At 44.1% G+C, this 19,202-nt stretch overlaps 1 protein-coding gene across 6 annotated transcripts; it reads right to left on the bottom strand.

Annotated features, from left to right (window-relative positions):
* Window positions 1–1,857: 1,857 nt before the first annotated feature.
* Window positions 1,858–16,847, bottom strand: LOC101402141 (uncharacterized). Of its 6 annotated transcripts, none has more exons than XM_087430833.1 (4): window positions 16,802–16,847; window positions 9,425–9,516; window positions 8,985–9,111; window positions 1,858–6,267 (listed from the first exon to the last, which is right to left on the bottom strand). In XM_087430833.1, the coding sequence occupies exons 2-4, from the start codon at window positions 9,437–9,439 to the stop codon at window positions 4,817–4,819; spliced, it is 1,593 nt and encodes a 530-aa protein (XP_087286959.1). In that variant the 5' UTR covers window positions 9,440–9,516; window positions 16,802–16,847; the 3' UTR covers window positions 1,858–4,816. The 6 variants fall into 6 exon arrangements, with proteins under 6 accessions (XP_087286959.1, XP_014646680.2, XP_087286960.1 ...); XM_014791194.2 differs by having other exon boundaries at window positions 1,858–6,270; window positions 16,802–16,846; XM_087430834.1 differs by lacking the exon at window positions 9,425–9,516 and having other exon boundaries at window positions 1,858–6,270; window positions 16,802–16,819.
* Window positions 16,848–19,202: the final 2,355 nt, after the last annotated feature.

Consider the following 19,202-nt stretch of genomic DNA (forward strand, 5'->3'; position numbering starts at 1 on the left):
TGCCCACAGATACCAAAATCCACAGATGTTCAAGTCCCTTAGCCAGCCCTCCGTATCTGTGGGTTCTGCATCCCTGAATTCAACCAACTGCATAGACATGCTCCGTGATTGGTTGAATCTGCAAATGCAGAACCCGTGGATACAGAGGGCTGACTGTATTGGTCTCTGTCCCTGGTTCCTTGCACAGAGCTCTTGAAACCCTTGTAATTTCCTAGGTGATAAGAGCACTAGGAGCATCTTTTGTTCTAATATTTGGTGTTTGGCCCTGCTTCTTGACACAGGGCTCGTGAAACCCTTGTAATTTCCTGGGTGATAGGACTGTCTTCTGTTCTATTGAGGTGACTCTAGGTGGGCTCCTGGATGAAGGCTGATCACTGGAAAGATTAAGCCATGATTAAAGCTTGGAATTTTCAGCCCTGCCCCCGCCCCCCATTCTCTTAAGAAGGTCTGGGAAAGCAGTTAATGACTGATCATGCCTACGTGATGAAGCCTCCATAAAAATCCCAAAAGTAAGTGGTTCAGAAAGCTTCCAGGCGGGTGAACACATCCTTGTACCTGGTGACGCACCCCAACCCTGCAGGGACAGAAGCTCCTGTGCTTGGGACTCTCCCAGACCTCGCTTTATGTATCTCCTCATCTGGCTGTTCATCTGTATCCTTTAATGATAAACTGGTAAACATAACTAAACTGTTTTCCTGAGTTCTGTGAGCCACTCTAGCAAATTAACCAAACCCAAGGAGGGGGTCGTTGGAACCTCTGATCTACAGCTGCTTGGTCAGAAGCACAGGCCTGCAACTGGCGTCTGAAAGAGGCATCCCAATGAGCCCTTAACTGTGGGCTCTGATGTCACCTCCAGGCAGATAGTATCAGAATTGAGTTAAATTGTAGGACACCCAGCTGGTGTCGCAGAGAATTGCTTGGTGTGGGGAAAAAAAATCCCACACATTTGGTGACCAGAAGTGAAGTGTTACGTGTGAATAGTAAAGGAGACACACAGGAGGCAAGAACTGTAGGTTTTTTCAACATAGACTGTCTATCCTGTAACTGACCCACCCTTGTATTTTGGAAGCATATAACTTGTCTGGTTTCAGATTCAAAGCTAGGGAAGAATTTTGCCTCAAGATTAATCATAGCTCAAGTCTCACCCATATCTGACTTAGATGATATTTAGATGAGACTTTGGACTTTCAGACTTTAAGAGTTAATGCTGAACCAGAGTTAAGACTTTTTGGGCTACTGGGATGAAATGAATGTATCTTGCATGTGAGGACATGAATTTGGGGGAGCCAGAGGCAGAACTGATGGATCAAATGTTTGTCTCCTCAAAATTCATGTCAAAGCTCTAATCCCCAGTGTGCAGGTATGTAGAGGGAAGGCCTTTGGGAAGTAACTAGGTTGATCAGGTTATGTGGGTAGGGTACCCGTTATGGGATTAATGCCCTTATTAGAAGAGGAAGAGACAGACAGCTGCTCTCTTTCCTCACAATATGAGAATATAGCAAGAAGGTGGCTGTCTGCCAGCCAGAAAGACGATCCTCACCAGAACCTGACCATGCCGCCAACCTGATCTTGGATTCCCAGCCTCCAAAACTGTGAGGAATAAATGTCTCTTGTTTAAGCCACCCAGTCTATGGTATTTTGTTATAGTAATCCAAACTAAGACAGTTGCTAAAGCTATGTCCCTCCCAAGCCCCTCCCTCGCAACAAAAGGATCAGGCCCAGTTACATTTAGCCTTCAAAGAATAATTCCCACATTATGCAAACTCTTCCACAGTAATAAAAGAGAAAGAAAAGTTCCAAACTCATTTTGCAAAGCAAATTGAATCTAGTTCTGTACTTAAAAAAAAAAAACCACCATGAGCAAATGGATTTTATTCCAAGAATGTAAGGAACTTTCAATTGTTCGACAACTTTCAATAAAATGAATTTCAAAAATAAATATAACCTGTAAAATTACACCAACAGACTTTTAAAAAATTCGATAGAACTTAGCATCCATTCCTAATAAAAGCTCTAACAATAATTGCTAGTGTACTACGTGCCAAGCGTTGTTTTAAGTGCCTTACACTTATATTAACTAATTTTATCCTCACAGCCCCATGAGGTAGAACCATTTTATAGATGGAAGAACTGAGACAGAGGAAGCTAAGTGACTTGCCCAGGATCACAAACCTAAGAAAGTGGTGGAGTGAGGATTTGAACCTAGAGTGCTAGGCACAAAATCTGTGTTCTTAACCACTTAGATACCATATTGCTTCTTCTAAAAATAGAGATAGAAGGAAACTTCCTAAACACAATAGAATATTTATCAGAAACCAGCGAGGTGAACATCATATAAAACCGTGAGATGCTAAAAACATTTCTCCTGAAAGTTAGGAACAAGACATGCAACACCTGTTATCCACCATTCGATCTTTCTTGCTAATGCATGACGTAAGTGGCATACAGAATGGCCATTAAGAGAAGACTAATCATTATTTATTGTATACCTACAAAAGCTAGGAAATGAAACTAAAAAAACTACTAAAACTAAAAATAATTTAGCAAGATAACCAGATCCAGATAAAGTTTTTAAAAATCAATAATTTTTTTGACACTACGAATAACCAATAGAAATTGAGGTGTGGCTTTCACCTGTAGCCCTTTTTCCTCCATCCAAGAGCCTAAGTGCTTTTTCAGGAAGTGAAGACATTCATTTCTACCGAGCACCCACCAGACTGCTAGTGGTGGGTAACAGTCATGAATAGTGCTGGATCTGCCACTACAGAGACTTAGTGTGGCAGGGAATGAGGGGACAAGAACCAGAAGATAAAATTACAGCATCTAACAGGCCGGGGGTTCTACTGATGACATGACCAGTAATGTCCAAATTAGGGTGGACGGATGGACCCAGGTGCTCATAATGGGGGTTGGGCTCTTCCCTGGGATCTGAGAGCTCCCAAAGTAAAACACTTAAAAAAAGAAAGTCCTACGTGCATATCTTGTAAAGAAAAATGCAAATAAACACCAAATATATAGCTGTAACAGAAATTTAATTGAAAATACATATTCACAAATGGCAAATTTCCAGTCCTGTCCTTGGTTCAGCAATTCTTTAGGCCCCCAATAAACATTCTTTCTAACAATGTCTGAGATGCTTCCCCCAGAATCACATCTAATTGTTATTTTCCTGAGCCTCAACTCTCTTTCCTTTTTTCTCTATTATCTGAGACATAAATCACACACCTCACAAAAATCTCTCCCCTCCAAGTTACATACCTGACATTCCCCCTCTAACCTGCTCCCCCACCTCTGCCATACTGCCAATCTTCTTGTATTGCTAAGAGGAAGGGGGAAGACACCAAAGGGGTCCTACTGCAAGGGTGAAAGGAAAAAGTTGTTCAAGCTTATGTCTGATATGTGACTGTTGAAGGAGAGGAAATCCTCTGAAACGTTTTCCTGTTTCTTATGCCTTTGACGAATGAAAGATGGCCCAGAAGATAATTACAAAAATTAAGGGTACATCTCTCACCTTGAAGTTAGTATCGAACTAACTGATAAGGAAATCCGATTAGTTTGACTCTGTCTTGCCACAATCCTCATCGTTGTGAATTCCAATCATCCAAGAACGCTTCGAACTGGAATTCTGAATCATCTTTGCCACAGCCACAAAAGTCAAGTCTTCTTTACGGTAAATTTTGACACTGTTCTTGTTTACTTAGGCGGAGGGTGGAGTCAGCTAGTTCAGAACTGAAATCAGTGTGCAGGGCAAAGTATATATCAGTGGAACACAAGTGCCAACTCCAATACCTAGATACATACATACATACATACCCACGTGCTCAAACACAAATCCATTAGCTCCCTGAGGCTGAAGTAAGAGCAGGAAGACTCCCAGGGATAGATGTAGAAGACATAAGTGAGGCCTTTGTATGTGATATTCTATGATATCCATCTTTAGAAGTTTTAAGTTGGGTGGTGGGATGGGAGTTCATGCCCACTTTAGGAATGACTCAGTTGGAGAAGTGAGTTTTAAAAACTTATTTAACAACTAGTATATGCAAAGTATTATCTTCATGCTAAAAGAAATAGATACCATACCCAGCCACAAAGCACCTACATTAAATTGGTATGAAAGTACACACATATGCATTAAGTTGAGAATAACTGACAAGGAAATTTAGTAACAATTGAAAATTGTAGCACAGGCTAATTTGAAGCATTGAGGTCATATCAACAGAAATTTAGGAGGAAGAAGCATTTCGGGAAAAAAGTCTTTCAGAGTTGAACTGGATCTTAAAGGTTCTGAGGGACATAGATTAGCAAACGGGAAGAAAAGGTTTTCTAGGGAGGGAACACAAGTGATGAGGGTCTAGATTAGAGGAGAAGCTTCAAAAGTAGATAAGGAGGGCCACAGCCAAGACAAAGGAAAGAATGTAATAACAGTCTTGGAGAATGACTTTATGTAAATGGTCAAACGGATTACCTGAAACAGAAAAAGATATGATCTCTGTCCTTGAGAAGCACACAGTCTGATTATGGGCTACATAACTAAGAAATGAGATAGATTTTAAATAAAAAAAAGACAGAAAGAAAGAAGGAAACCTACAAATACATGAAATGTGTATTCCTAACTTCTCCAACACCGGGGAAGGATTATACTGTTTCTCTCTCTCTCCTACCTTTGTGACCCAGCAGAAAGCATTTAGGGAATGGGCCACTTCAATTAGTGGTTCCAAGAGGACACCAGGGTGAGCATCCAGACCAGAGTGAGCATCCTTCTTATAAAGAAAGCTTAATTCAAAGTTCTTGGCTCTTTGTCTTGGAGATTTATACCTTAAGAAACTGACTGAGCCACAGCTGAGTGCTTCTCTCCAGTGTGAGTTCGCTGGTGGTGATTGAAAGTGGAACGCTGACTGAAAGCTTTCCCACACTCAATACATTCATAGGGTTTCTCCCCAGTGTGAACTCTCTGGTGCACAGTAAGCTGTGAGCTGTCACTGAAGGCTTTCCCACACTCATTGCACTTATAAGGTTTCTCCCCAGTATGGGTTCTCTGATGTACCATAAGACTAGAATTATGACTGAAGACCTTCCCACATTCATTACATTCATAAGGTTTCTCACCAGTGTGAATTCTCTGGTGTATAATGAGGTATGAATTTTGATTGAAGGATTTTCCACATTCATTGCATTTAAAGGGCTTTTCACCTGTGTGAAGTCTCTGATGTCGAATAAGACACTTACTCAGACTGAATGCTTTACCACACTCATTACATTCAAAAGGTTTTTCTCCAGTATGAATTCGCTCATGGTCAGCAAGTTGAGAGATCTGACTGAAAGCTTTCCCACACTCGCTACATTTGTATGGTTTTTCCCCAGTGTGGAGGCTCTGATGTCGAATAAGACATTTACTCCGACTGAAGGCCTTGCCACATTCATTACACTCATAAGGCTTCTCCCCAGTGTGGATTCTCTGATGGTCAATAAGATTTCTATTAGAACAGAAAGCTTTCCCACACTCATTACACTTGTAGGGTTTCTTACCAGTGTGAAGTACCTGGTGTCGGACAAGATTTTTACTCCGACTAAAGGCTGCTCCACACTCACTGCATTCATAAGGTTTCTCCCCAGTATGAGTTCTTTGGTGATCAAACAGTTTGGAACTCTCATTGAAAGCTTTTCCACATTCATTACATTTATAAGGTTTCTCCCCATTATGGAGTCTCTGGTGTTGAATGAGATGGGAGCTGTGTCGATAGGTCTTTCCACACTCGTTGCATTCATAGGGCTTTTCCCCTGTGTGGGTTCTGAGATGAACTATGAGCTGAGAGGTCTGCCTGAAAGTCTTACCACACTCATTACACTCATAGGGTTTCTCCCCAGTGTGGATTCTCTGATGCCCAATGAGGTGTGAACTCCAATTAAAAGTTTTGCCACATTCATCACATTGATAGAATTTCTGTCCCTTCAGAACTCCTTGATGTTCCTCAGGACAGGAAGACACATTCAGACGTTCTCCAAGTTCCTTATATTTATTACACCCATCTTTTGTAGATGTATTTTTATTCTTATGTGTTATTTCCAAGAAATCACTTTCCAGTCGGCTCCCTTCCTCATCTGAGTGTTGCCCTTCTAGCTTCTCTAAAGCATCTTCACAGACATCTCCAGCTTCTGGTCCACCAGGAACCACTCCATAAAGTCCTCCCGACATCCTATCAGATGACTCCAATCTTTTAGAAATTTCCTGCTTTGTAGGCAACTCTGAACTCTCCATCCTGTTCCCACCTGCTGCCAAAAAAAAGAATAAAATTTTTATTCATTTTTTGTTCAACTGAGGAAACAGAATCATCAGTAGTCTGTGTACCCGAAAAAAATTTCATATTACAGGCAAAGAATGAGGTGACACATTGAGAAGGAGAAAAATGGGAAATAGCTCAAATTTTTCTTCATGGACCGAAAGATGAAGAGGGGAAACATGGTTAGTGGAAGAGGTTGGAGGAAGAGCTCTCAGGACAGACAAATGTTGAGCTAGCACAGTCAAGAGAGCAGGGCAAATGGAAAGCAAGAGACCAGATTGTAAAGCATGGTGTGATCTTTCAGAAGTCACTTAGAAGCCAGGTCTCCTTAGTAAAATAATGAACTCTAAGGTCCTTTGCAACCAAGACATTGTACGGTTCCATAATTCTCAACAAAGATATTGAGAGAGAGAGTGGTGGCAAATACCTCAAACCAAACATGAGAAACAGTGTGGGCAAACATGATAAGGAAAAAGGGTACAAAAGGAGTGATTCTGATATGACAGGTCAGTGACAAGATCTGGAGAAGCCATGGGTTAACAAATGCTGGGGAAAAGTATTGAAGGGGAGAGCAGAGCTCTACAAGTGGGGATCCCTCAGTCCCTGGAGCAATGGACTGGTAGGAACCAGTACTGTACTCCTATCAATAATTAGAAATATAGGGGGCCAGCCCAGTGGTGCAAGTGGTTAAGTGCACGCACTCCACTTCAGCGGCCTGGGTTCGCAGGTTCAGATCCCCGGCGTGCACCGATGCACCGCTTATCAAGCCATGCTGTGGCGGCATCCCATATAAAGTGGAGGAAGATGGGCACGATGTGAGCCCAGGGCCAGTCTTTCTCAGCAAAAAAAGAGGAGAATTGGCAGATGTTAGCACAGGGCTGATCTTCCTCACACAAAAAAATAACCATAATTTGAAATATAAATCAATTGTCTTTGGCATCTTGATAATCTAGAATCATAAGGAAACTAACAAATACTTGCTTTTGAATTCTGGAATTGTTGAATATATACATATATATATTTTTTTGTGTGAGGAAGATCAGCCCTGAGCTAACATCCATGCTAATCCTCCTCCTTTTGCTGAGGAAGACCGGTTCTGAGCTAACATCTATTGCCAATCCTCCTCCCTTTTTTTCCCCCCAAAGCTCTAGTAGATAGTTGTATGTCCAAGTTGCACATCCTTCTAGCTGCTGTATGTGGGACGTGGCATAAGCATGGCCGGAGAAGCAGTGCATCGGTGCGTGCCCGGGATCTGAACCCGGGAGGGCAGTGGCAGAGCGCGCGCACTTAACCGCTAAGCCACGGGGGCGGCCCAGGAATTGCTGAATATAAAAGCTGGAAGGAGGGGCCAGCCCAGTGGCGCAAGCGGTTAAGTGCATGCGCTCCGCTGCGGCAGCCCGGGGTTCGCCGGTTCAGATCCCGGGCGCACAACGACGCACTGCTTGGCAAGCCATGCTGTGGCAGTGTCCCATATAAAGTGGAGGAAGATGGGCACGGATGTTAGCCCAGGGTCAGTCTTCCTCAGCAAAAAAAGAGAAGGATTGGCAGATGTTAGCACAGGGCTGATCTCCTCACAAAAAAATAAATAAATAAAAGCTGGGAGGAGGTAGAGCAATCCTGGTCATAGCTAAACACAAAATGCTGGTTCCTTTCAATCACATCTTAACCAGGACTACAAACAATCATGCTACTTTAGTATGTTCGAGTTGTAGATGTCTGGGACTCCGAAGCCCACTCTCTCCAGAATAGGCTACTGTCCTAGACCTGTCAATCACGAAAACTGCCCCGACAACAAACCCCTTCCAGGAAGCTGCCCTGCGCCCTGCCCTGGTCTTTCTTGAAGAGGAAGCTGAGGCAACCACGCTTTGTGCCAAGCAACCGAGCTCATCCCATGACGGATGACAGGTGACTGGACCAGGGTCAAGCACAAGACCAAAGTGTAGCTTTTCTCTAGATGAGTCATTAGCCTCTGCTGTGGCCTGGGCCAAAGTTCTGCCCAAACAGATGATATTTAATGGCTGAACCACCCTTGGAGTCCCTCTCTAAGTAAATTCTGAACTGCAAGCAGGGCAAAATGAAGAGAATTACAAGTAGGAGCTCAAGCTGAAATGATGCATGAAGAGAAGCCAAGCCATGGGGAGCCACAGCAAGCAGAAAGTATGAGGGAACAGAAAATCTAATTAAGAAGGAGCTGTGAGGGGACAAAAGATTCAGAGTGAAGAGAGTGGGTAGCAGCGGTAGAAGACAACAGATATTCAGGGAGCAGCTGCATCGCATGCCCAGTGCAACACTAGCCTAATTCATTGGCTGTTGCTGCTGAGGCTCCTCAGCTGCCCTGGGTCAAGGCTCAGTCTCCACAAGGCCCTGTTTCCCAAAGTCTGGTCTAGCTGGTCGGTTTGTTCTGAGTTTCCATTTCTTTAGCCTTATTGTAAGTAACACAGCTCATCAATTACAATAACTTGAGTCGCTCTCTCTTCCTTACAACTACAAACTCTAACTAAACCACCCTAGGTCAACTAATAAGGAAGAAAGAGAATGTTGATAACTGTTGAAGCTGGGTGATGGTGCAGAAAGGTTCATCATACTATTCTCCCTACTTTGTCTATGCTTGCCATTCTTCACAGTAAGAGTTACAAAAGAAAAAGAATACAGCAAACAACATGCAAACAGTGCAGACTCTAAGTTACTGGGGAACAGAATCATTACCCAGGGAGGCCATGCTGCAGTAATTTTCTGGCATGACGTTCTGGTACAGGGCTCTCTGAATGACTGCTGGAACACTCCACTTTTTCTGAGTATAGTCCACACACAGGAACTCGTACGCTGAAGATTCCTGGAATGACAAGCTTCTATTGCTCAGGATATTCCCAGCCTGAAGGGCAGAGCCATCAGGGGTACTGAGAGCACTGGGCGAGGGTCCTGGTGGGGAAAGCAGGGGCAGAGGGAGAGAAGCTAGGATGACACATCTAAAAGGACAAGACCAGGGCAAGATAGAGTCCATGAACTCAGCAGGCAGGATCAGCTCCAGTGAAAGCAATTAGGCAGGGAAGCCACCTCAGAATGGGCCAGAGCCCTGGGGCTGAGCTCTAGCTATTCCTGGGCCACAGACCTGGGAACTCAGGAAAAAGAGAAAGAACCAAGCTCACCTGGGGCCTGAGCATCTGAAGCCCAGTTGCCACTGCTTGGTCTCCTAAGTTCCCTCCCTGGGGAAGGACAGGCACTGGGGAAGCATGTTGAGCTGAGGGAGGAAAGAAAGCTATGAGTGGGACAAGCCCTGCCCTTGGCTCCAGTAAGATCTGTATCCCACTGAGTGGATCAAGAGAACCCAGGCAGCTCCATGCACACTGGCTCTCATCCCCTTTCCATAAAGGCTTTATCCTATGTGTGCTGTGAACTCACCCTGGAGGGCACAGTAGAAGGTCCCTGGTCACACTGACAACTGGCAAGCCCTCACTCTCTTCAACCTCTCTGAAGGAAGCCATACTTCTTTTTTTATTTTTTTTTTCCAGTGAGGATGATTGTCCCTGAGCTAACATCTGTTACCAATCTTCCTCTTTTTGCTTGAGGAAGACTGTCCCTGAGCTAACATTTGTGTCAACCTTTCTCTATTTTTTAATGTGGGACACCACCACAGCATGGCTTGATGAGCGGTGTGTAGGCTCGCGCCCAGGATCCAAACCCGCAAACCCCAGGCAGCCGAAGCAGGGCGTGCAAACACTACGCCACCAGGCCGGCCCCAGGAAGCTATACTTCTGACCACTTCTCTCTCCCATGGCTTCCCTAGTACCAGCCTAGCCTGATCTCCACCTCACATCTCTGACCCCTCATTCTCTGGTTTCTTTTCCTTCTCCTGCCCTCTCATTATGGACACTCCAGGCAGTCAGGCCTCAGGGCTTCCCTTCTCTCTGTCAGAGATCTCACTGACTCTCATTGCTCTAATGCTGCTCTCACAGTTCCTAGTTCTCTTCTCCACCTCTATCACAAGCTTCCAGTTGCCTCCTGGACATTTCACCTGGTATTCCACACTACCATAAATTCAGTGTCAAAAATGCGTGTTGTTACTGTTTTTCTTTCCTTTCTTCTCAAGTTCTGTCAATGACTCCAGACACTGGTCAAAACCTCTTATTCCCTCTCCTTTCTTCAAATACACATAGAATAGATATTCCCCAAATTGATCTTCAGATTCAACACAATCCCTATCGGAAGCCCAGCTGGCTTCCTTGTCAAAATTGACAAGCTGAGAATAAAACTGATATGGAAACTCAAGAGTTCCAGCACAGCCAAATGAAACATGAAAAATAAAAATAAGCTGGAGGACTCAGACTTCCCAATTTCTAAACTTACTTTACAAAGCAGCATTCATCAAGACACTCTGGTGCTGGCATAAGGAAAAACACATATCAATGAAATCAAATAAGAGTTCAGAAACAAACCCATACACCTACAGTCAACTTACTTTTGATGAAGGTCCCAAGACCACACAAAGGGGAAAAAATAGACTTTTCAACAACTGGTGCTGGGACAAGTGGATATACAGTACAAACGAATGAAGTTGGACCCCTACCTCAGATCATATATGAAAACTATATGGACAACAGGTCCTGGCACCTGTTGCAAAGCAGCCCATTACTCCACACACCAAGTCACAGACGATGGTCGCCTTCCCCTGAGACCGGGGCACCCTCTGTCTCCCACCACTGTTAACCAAATTTGAAGGAATCACAACCTTCACCCAGAAGCCATCATCTCCTACGTTTGCTACAAACATCTGGACTCAGCAAGTGCTGCTGGGACTGACAAAAAAGAGATGACTGTAAACTGAGATGGGAAGAAGAAAGCACCAGCTTCCATCATCCAGCTAAAAGAAACTGCAGTCCTGCCCCAAGGGCATGAAGAGTCAAGTGAAGCACTACACTAGGGACCATGAGTCTGAGGAGGCTGCCCTAGTCCGGGCAGACAGAAGAAGCCTTGCTGTGAGAACAGGGGAACAGGGGAAGAAGAAGTATTCAGAGAAAGCAAAAGCAAAGGAGAATCAGAGAAGTGATAAAGTAAATCACTGAAGGCCTAAAAAAGAGACTTGAAGACACAACCACAAAAGAAGGCTGAAGAGGAAAGCATGCTTTAGGAGCCAGAGGGGCAGGCTCCAGCCTTGCTGAGCTCCAGCAGCACAAACAGGGAGAAGAAAACTGCTCAGGAGGAAGTTGAACGTCAGAGAGGGAGAGAGACTTCCACACACAAACTGGCACAACAGACTGGAGAAGAGAAAGAAAACTGAAGTGTGAAAAGAACTAGAATGCTGCTAAGGGTGAAGACAAATCTGGCAGTGAGCTTCAAGAGAATGAACTGGAGGCCACAGAGAAATATTCTGAAGAAATGCACACAGTCGGAAATATAAATGGCATCCACCTATCTCAGGAAATTGAGACCCACAGTGAAAGTAGCACCAAAAATGAGCCTCCAAGCTGGTCTGTTCTGAAGCAGCTGTGGCAGAAATGTCCAAAGAGGTCACTGAAGTATTTGTAAAGAGGTGGTGACAAGATTGACACAGAAAAATGAGGGTGACTGCCTGTGAATATGCCACAAGATTCCAGGCCTTCAATCAAAGAAAGGGTGAGCCCGGCCTCTGCAACCATGAACATGGATAAGGCTGAAGACCTCCTGGGCCTTTCAAGCTCTGAATGAAAGACCCAGAGCAAAGGAAAGAGATGGGGGCCCGTCAGCTGAAACTGCCCAATTAAATTCAGGTCTCCTAATGCCTCAGGTTCCTCCAGAGTCCCAGCTAGCTTTTGAGGACTGAAAAAAAGGTTCATTCATCAACTTGTTAAGATGATACCACAGATGTGAGCCCCCAGGCCTGGGGAGCAACCTGAGCTGGATCAGGCCTCTTCTCCAGACCCTCCTTCATGCCTCAACCCAGTTCATTCCCACAATGAAAATGGCTTTGAAAAGAACAGGGAAAATCCCAAGCGATCATCTGGGCATTTTTCAGGGACATTTTCTTCTTTCTGTCATTTTCCTCCCTCATTTCACATGCAATGTAATTTTATTTGTTTTCCTTTTTAAATCCTCATTAAGTAGTCTCTTATTCTCATGTTCTCCCTACCAGTGTCAGGGGACATAAGTTTTACTCCATACACCGATAATAAGCAAACAAGTTTCCAACACAATTGCTACTGAAGGAAGATTGCTTCCAGTACGTTTTAAAAACGTTAACATAATACTTATACCAATAGTTCAACTAAGAAATAAGCTCAAATCTAGTACCCAAAACTTGCTTTCTAAATACCATTCTCAATTAAAAGGCTCCTTGGAGAAGTGGTTGATTCCAGGCCTGAAGGAGGGAAAATACAAGACGACTATTTCGTGGTGCCTAAAACTCAGGGAAAGACACAAAAAAGGACGGGGGCATGTCAAGGGGAAACAGGAGCCAAGCTGAAAGAGCTCCCGATGGCCAAAGCTACAATAATTGAAACAACAAAATAAATAACAATAGCACTGCATTATAGCCCAAAGAATAAACACCCAACATCACAGTCTGATATCACTAATTGAATAAATAAACAAAAGGGGGAGAAGGCCTCCCTGTCTGCCTCACAACTCTGCCTCACAACGAATTCCAGTTCATAAATGTAGAAGGAATGACAGAAATGAAAGGCACCATTAGAACCTCACAGTAATAATTGCTGCAGGCAAGATCGACCAAGGAATGCTAATTAGTGGGTGAAAGTTAAGGAGAAACAGGCTATTTCTATGCAAAGTCTCGAAATACCTTCCCCTAAATAACTACTAATTACAAAGGGAAAGACAGTAACTTGACAGTGGTGACACCTGGCAGACACCACTGGATCAAGATTACCATCACCAGTAATAAGACATATCTCTATCATCCTCAATCCAAGCAGAACATCTGACAAAACCAAACTGAGGTCATTCTAAAAATACAAATACAAAATACTTCAAAAGTGTCAAGGTCACGTAAAACAAGGCAAGACTGAAGAATTGTCACCGACTGAAGAATAAGGAGACATGACAACTAAATGGAATGAGGGATCTAGATTGGATCCTGGAACAGAAAAAGGACATTAGCAAGATACTGAAGAAGTCTGGATAAAGTCAGCAGTTTAACTAATAGTTGGTATCACTGTAAATTTCTTAACTTTGATGATTGTACTATGGTTATGCAAGATATTAACTTTAGGCAAACTGGGTAAAGAGTATAAGGGAACTCTGTACAGATCTGCAACCCTCTCTAAGTCTGTAATTATTCAAAATAAAAAGTTTTTTAAATTGAAAAAGTTTTTGGGGCCGGCCCAGTGGCGTAGAGGTTAAGTGCTCGCGCTCCGCTGCTGGTGGCCCGGGGTTCCAATCCCCGGCGCGCACTGACACATCGCTTGTCAGGCCATGCTGTGGCGGCATCCCACATAAAATAGCAGAAGATGGGCATGGATGTTAGCTCAGGGCCAGTCCTCCTCAGCAAAAAGAGGAGGACTGGCATGGATGTTAGCTCAGGGCTGATCTTCCTCAAAAAAAAAAAAATTCAAAAAGTTTGAGTTATCATTTTTTTTCTGATTTATTTCTATCTAGATATTAAGGATTAACTTGGCCATCAAGGCTATTAAACACTGTCAACTCTCATCTCCAATCTGGATTCATTCTTTCATTAATTTATCAAATATTTATTGAGCACCTACTATATCCTAGGCACTAAGGTATCAGAGGTGAATAAGGCAGACAAAAAGCACCACTTTGAGGAGCTTATGGGAAGGCAGACAATGAAATAAATAAAACATATGGCATGTTAGACAGCAACAGGTGCCATGTAGTATAATAAAACAAGGAGGAGGGTGAGAGATCAGGGAAGGAAAAGTATAAGCTCAAAAATTCAATCTTGTAGAGCACATAAGGGTTCACCTGAGGGAGCTCTTTCAGATTGTTTCTGACATAAAAATACAGATAGTCCCCAAGTTATGACAGTCTGACATTTGATTTTTCGATTTTATGATGGTGCAAATGTGATATGCATTCAGTAGAAAACATACCCAGAATTTTGAATTTTGATCTTCTCTGGGGCTAGTGATATGCAGTATGATACTCCCTCCTGATGCTGGGTGGGACAGCGAGCCGCAGCTCCAAGTCAACCACTCAATCACAAGGGTAAATAACCAATACACTTACGACCATTTTGTACCCATACAATCCTTCTGTTTTTCACTTTCACTACCGTATTCAATAAACTACATGAGATAGTCAACACTTTATTATAAATTAGCCTTTGTGTTGGATGATTTTGCCTAACTGTAGGCTAATGTAAGTGTTCTGAGCACGTTTAACGTAGGTTAGGCTAAGCTATGATGTTTGGTAGGTTAGCTGTAGTAAATGCTTTTTCAACTTATATTTTCAACTTACGATGGGTTTGTCAGGATGTAACCCCATCGTAAGTTGAGGAAGATCTGTACTGAAGACTGCAAAATAATGTAAGTTTTGTCTGGTACACTTTATGTATTTTTATTCTCAAACAACTCTCTGACATCATAGAATGCTTATGCACTAATACTTTTTGGATACCAGGAGCCACAAAAAACTTAATGGTGGCACAGTTACTATTTTTCATGCTTTTGTCAGTTTCCCTTCTAAGTACATATTGAGGTTTATCTTCAAAACGTTCCGATCTTTTCAGCTACAGTAAGGATTACTTCTTAAACCAAATTTGTCTGCCTTTCTTCAGCATTAACATAACATGTAACAGCAGCCTCATTTCTCAGTCCTTGAATATGCACTTAGATATTGTGGGACATCAAAATTTGGCTATGCTGAAATATGTCTCTTTACCTTGATTATTTTCTCTGATGGACATTTGACCTCCCCCACTAACTGCTTAAAGGAATTTAACTCTGGGTATAGATAGATTGGCAGGGTCCTCACTAAGCCCATTCTTTTCAAGGTTCTGTTTACCAAATATTTACATTTGTAAAGGTATCTCCCTCTGTGTAGTGAGAAGAGGCGGGGATGACCTTATCTGTGAAAACTCTTATCAGGATGGAAGAAGAAGACTTAAATGTACATACTCTTGATTACTATAATTACTGTCTCTCTGGCCACATTCTCTGTAGGTGGCCTTGCAAAGCACTGTCTGACATTTACATTTCCCTCTTCATGTAAATTGTCTTCTTCCCCTCTGAAACCCCAAAACACCACCCACCCCCAACATCCTCCTTTGTCTTTAGCTGAAGATGGTATTTAAGACGAGAACCTCTGCCACTGTGTTGAGAAACTCAGTGGCCCTGGTTTCTCCCATGTATACATGTTATTAAACTTGGTATTATTTTCTCCTGCTAACCTGTCTTGTTAATTATTTGGCCAGCCATAAGAACCTTAAGGGAAAGGGCAGAGGGGTATTCTCCCTCTTCCCCCACAATATACACGTGTATAACCGATGGAAGTCCCCTCAAATCCTTAATCAAAATATGACTAACAACACTCGCTGACATTTCCCTGCAAAATAACTGACCTAGTGTTAATGAGTTTTCAGTTTTGAACTGCTGACAGTTTGAAAAAGGATGGTGTTCTTTCCTGGCCACCACTTTTAACTAAGGAAGGAGAACATTCTCTGATTTCTTAGGCCAATGTGAGAGGACAGAACAGTGGTTTTAGGTTAGAGCTGTACTTTTTGTTTAAAAACCACATTTTATATACTACTCTTCCATTTTGAAAACAGAGACAATCATCCTAATAAGAGATTTTGCTATTTTTCTGCACAAACGTCTCTTGAGCATTTACAGCTTCATGTAACGTGTACTATGGGAAATAAACTGCAAACAAAATGTTTTCTTTTAATTATACTTGCAAAAATATGTCTTGGTGGTGTCATAATGCTAGCACTAATTTTAACCAATATATGAACAAATGCATTCCGCAAGCTGAAAATATTATAATTTTCAAAAGCAACAGTATGAATGTATTTAATGTCACTGAATTATACATATACGTTAAAATGGTAAATTTTATGTATCATGTGGTAAATGTTATGTATATATCATCACAATAGTTTTTATCACAATACTAAAAAGTTTTTTAAAAGTAATAGTACGAACCCCTTCGCAATAAAATATATATATATACACATGTATACGAGTTTGCATATTTATACATAAATTTTAAATAGTCAGGAAGCCTCCAGAAGAAAACATTCGCGGATTGCGGTTACTTTTACTTTTCTTACTCTCACCCACCTCATCTAACTGTCTGTAATGAGTACGCTTTGTTTGCATAATTGGGAGCAGTGATAAAGCACAGGAATCCCTCCCTCCGCCCCCCTCAGGCGCCCCGGGCGCCGAAGCATTTCCAGCTAAGCCCTCACCACGGCGGGGACGGGATTCCCGGCCCGACCACCCGCCCCGGGGGCGGCCCCCAGGCCCGGCCTCACCGCCGCCCTCCGAGCACAGCCGAGCGCCCTGCCGCCCCCCGGGAACCCCGCGGGAGCACAGCAGCCGCCGCCGCACCCCGCGCCCCGCCAGGACGCTCACCAACTCCGGCGACCGCCCGAGACTGTATCGTCTGCCGCCCCGCCAGCCCCGCGCCCGACTCCCCGCTGGCCCCTCGCGCACGCGCGGCACCGCCCCGGGCCTCGGCGGCCTCTCTAGGAAACTGGGAGGGTCAACGTCTCGGCTTCTCCCCGGCCCAGGGCCGCGCTAGCTGAAGGGCTCATCTCCAACCCCGCCGCCTCCCGCACTGGACGTCTGCCCTCCACTCTTAAATGCCTCTTCGAGCCCCGGAGCTCTATCAGTCTTGGCCTGTTTTCCCACATCCCTCCCGGTGTGTGCAGGGCTGCCCTCCAGGCCGCCCTGCCTCCAGGGAAGAATAGGATCCAAAGCTAGGGGTCAGAATAGGGACCAGCAAGATCTAGCTGACAGGTTCTGGTTGGGCGGAGCTGTTAGGGGGCTACTCATCCCTGGGGCCTCCTTCATGAGGGAAACCAGATCCTAAGGGAGGCTAGCTTCCAGGAAGACCTTTTCCTCCATCACCACCACAACCAGGGGTACTTACTCATTCCCAGCCAGAGGCCCACAAAACTTTACCTTCCCACAGCCTTCAGCTGTTTCCTCCTGAGATCTAACAAGGCTCACCTAGTGAGTGACAAGAGATTTTCACATATTGAGGTATATGGGGTAACTATTCAGGTTCAAAACTGACTTGGCTTGAACTAAAGATAAAGAAGCCTGATTTATGGCCTATCAAACATACATTGTACATCTGCTTTAACCATCAAAGAATGCATTTTCTTTAAGATAAGAATGCATACTTCCCCTCCTATGCTCTATCTACGCCTATATTATTCCCTCTCCCGACATCAGGGTCACGTTGACCTGCTCATTTGCAACTGAATACCTCTTTGAAACTTTGATGAATATGTATCCTGGGTATGTTTAATTTGTTCTAAAAAAGGTATAAGACTGTACTGAAAACCATGCTTCTCTGGAACACTTTCTTCCTTTGTGGAAATTCCCTTCCCGGATTACAATCCTCATCCTGGCTCAAGTAAAACTCACTTTATCTCTCTATATAGAATGGTTATTGGTTATTTTGCATCTACATGGGACAATGGGGCCATTTGCCAACATGTGGAGTGCTGAAGGAGTAGGTTTGGAGGTGGAGAGACGGTTTAAAGAAGAGCTGAAGCAACATTGGGAAACTGTCTAGCCTCTGTACGAGCAAATGTCTTCTATCAATAGTGCCAGAGAACCGGGAGTGGGGGGTGGGGTGCGGTATGGAGCCAATGCCATGAAGACCGTCTGCTGCCATTGGAGGGCATGCTGCAAGCTGCTGTGGCAAGGAGCCTGTCAGCTGTCCTGGTCGTGTTACCAGGCCCTAAGGGACCAGTGACCCACAAGTGGGTCCTTTTGCCCAGAGTCACTCACACCAGTAGAACGAGACCAGGTTCAGAATAGCAGAGCAGAAACTTTATTTGTTGATCAAGGAATGGAGAAGTGAGAGCCTGTGCACTAAAACACCTTCTCCCCGAAGACAGGGAAATGGGGAACTTTTAAAGCGCAGAGTCGTGGTGTCATCAGCGTTCAGGGAAAGGGGTGAAGACTTGCAGGAACAGTTGGTGCATGCACAGTCCTTGAACTTCATTTGCCCACGGCACCAAATGTGCCTAGCAAGGTACGGGGGGGAGATTTGTGTGTGGTAATGAAGCAGAGGGAACTTCAGGTCACCTCCAAGTCCCTCTGCACAGGTGCTACTCCTGTGGTTGGGTTAGAGCTGGTTTAGAGCGATTTGTGGTTGCAATTTCTTTGAGGTGGAAGCCCAGCTCAGCTGAAAAACATCTCAAAGGAAGGTGTAGGCATGGGCCAAAGCTAAGTTTTTCTGCTAGGAATACATATCGGTGTGCCAGGGATATGTATGGATGACAGTTGCCCTCCAGTATAGGCTTTCTAGCAGCAGGCCCCAGCATGTTGCCAACTGATCTTTCAGTAGGAGGGATGCCCATCTGTACCCTAAGGCTCTGCTCCACTCATCTGAACCACCCCAGGTTCCTGTTCAACCTCTCAGTCACCAAGGATGGAAACAGAGAATGGATCCTAGCACCAGAGAGATAGTGAGGAGGTGGAAGAGAAACCGATGGCACATTACAACAGGATAACTCAAGCGAGTTCAAGGGGCAATTTGTAAAAAGTACAAAGGTTAAGGAAACGTGACATGGGGTGGTACAGAACCCCCGGGCTAGCACTATTTGGAAGCTGTTACCACCCCTAGGAACAGGCTACCTGACAGAAGCTATCTGTGGCCTTCAGTGGAAGGACACAGCCGACCCATGGTCTAGTACAGAGAGAGATGGGGAATAAGTCCTGAACCCAACTCTTCTGATCTCCTGCTGGGGCCTGCCACTGGTCCAACCCAACTGGAAGCTGGAGGGCAGTCCAA

This window comes from Ceratotherium simum, chromosome 5 (genome assembly GCF_057802395.1).
Source record: "Ceratotherium simum simum isolate JZ-2026a chromosome 5, ASM5780239v1, whole genome shotgun sequence".
Lineage (NCBI taxonomy): Eukaryota > Metazoa > Chordata > Mammalia > Perissodactyla > Rhinocerotidae > Ceratotherium > Ceratotherium simum.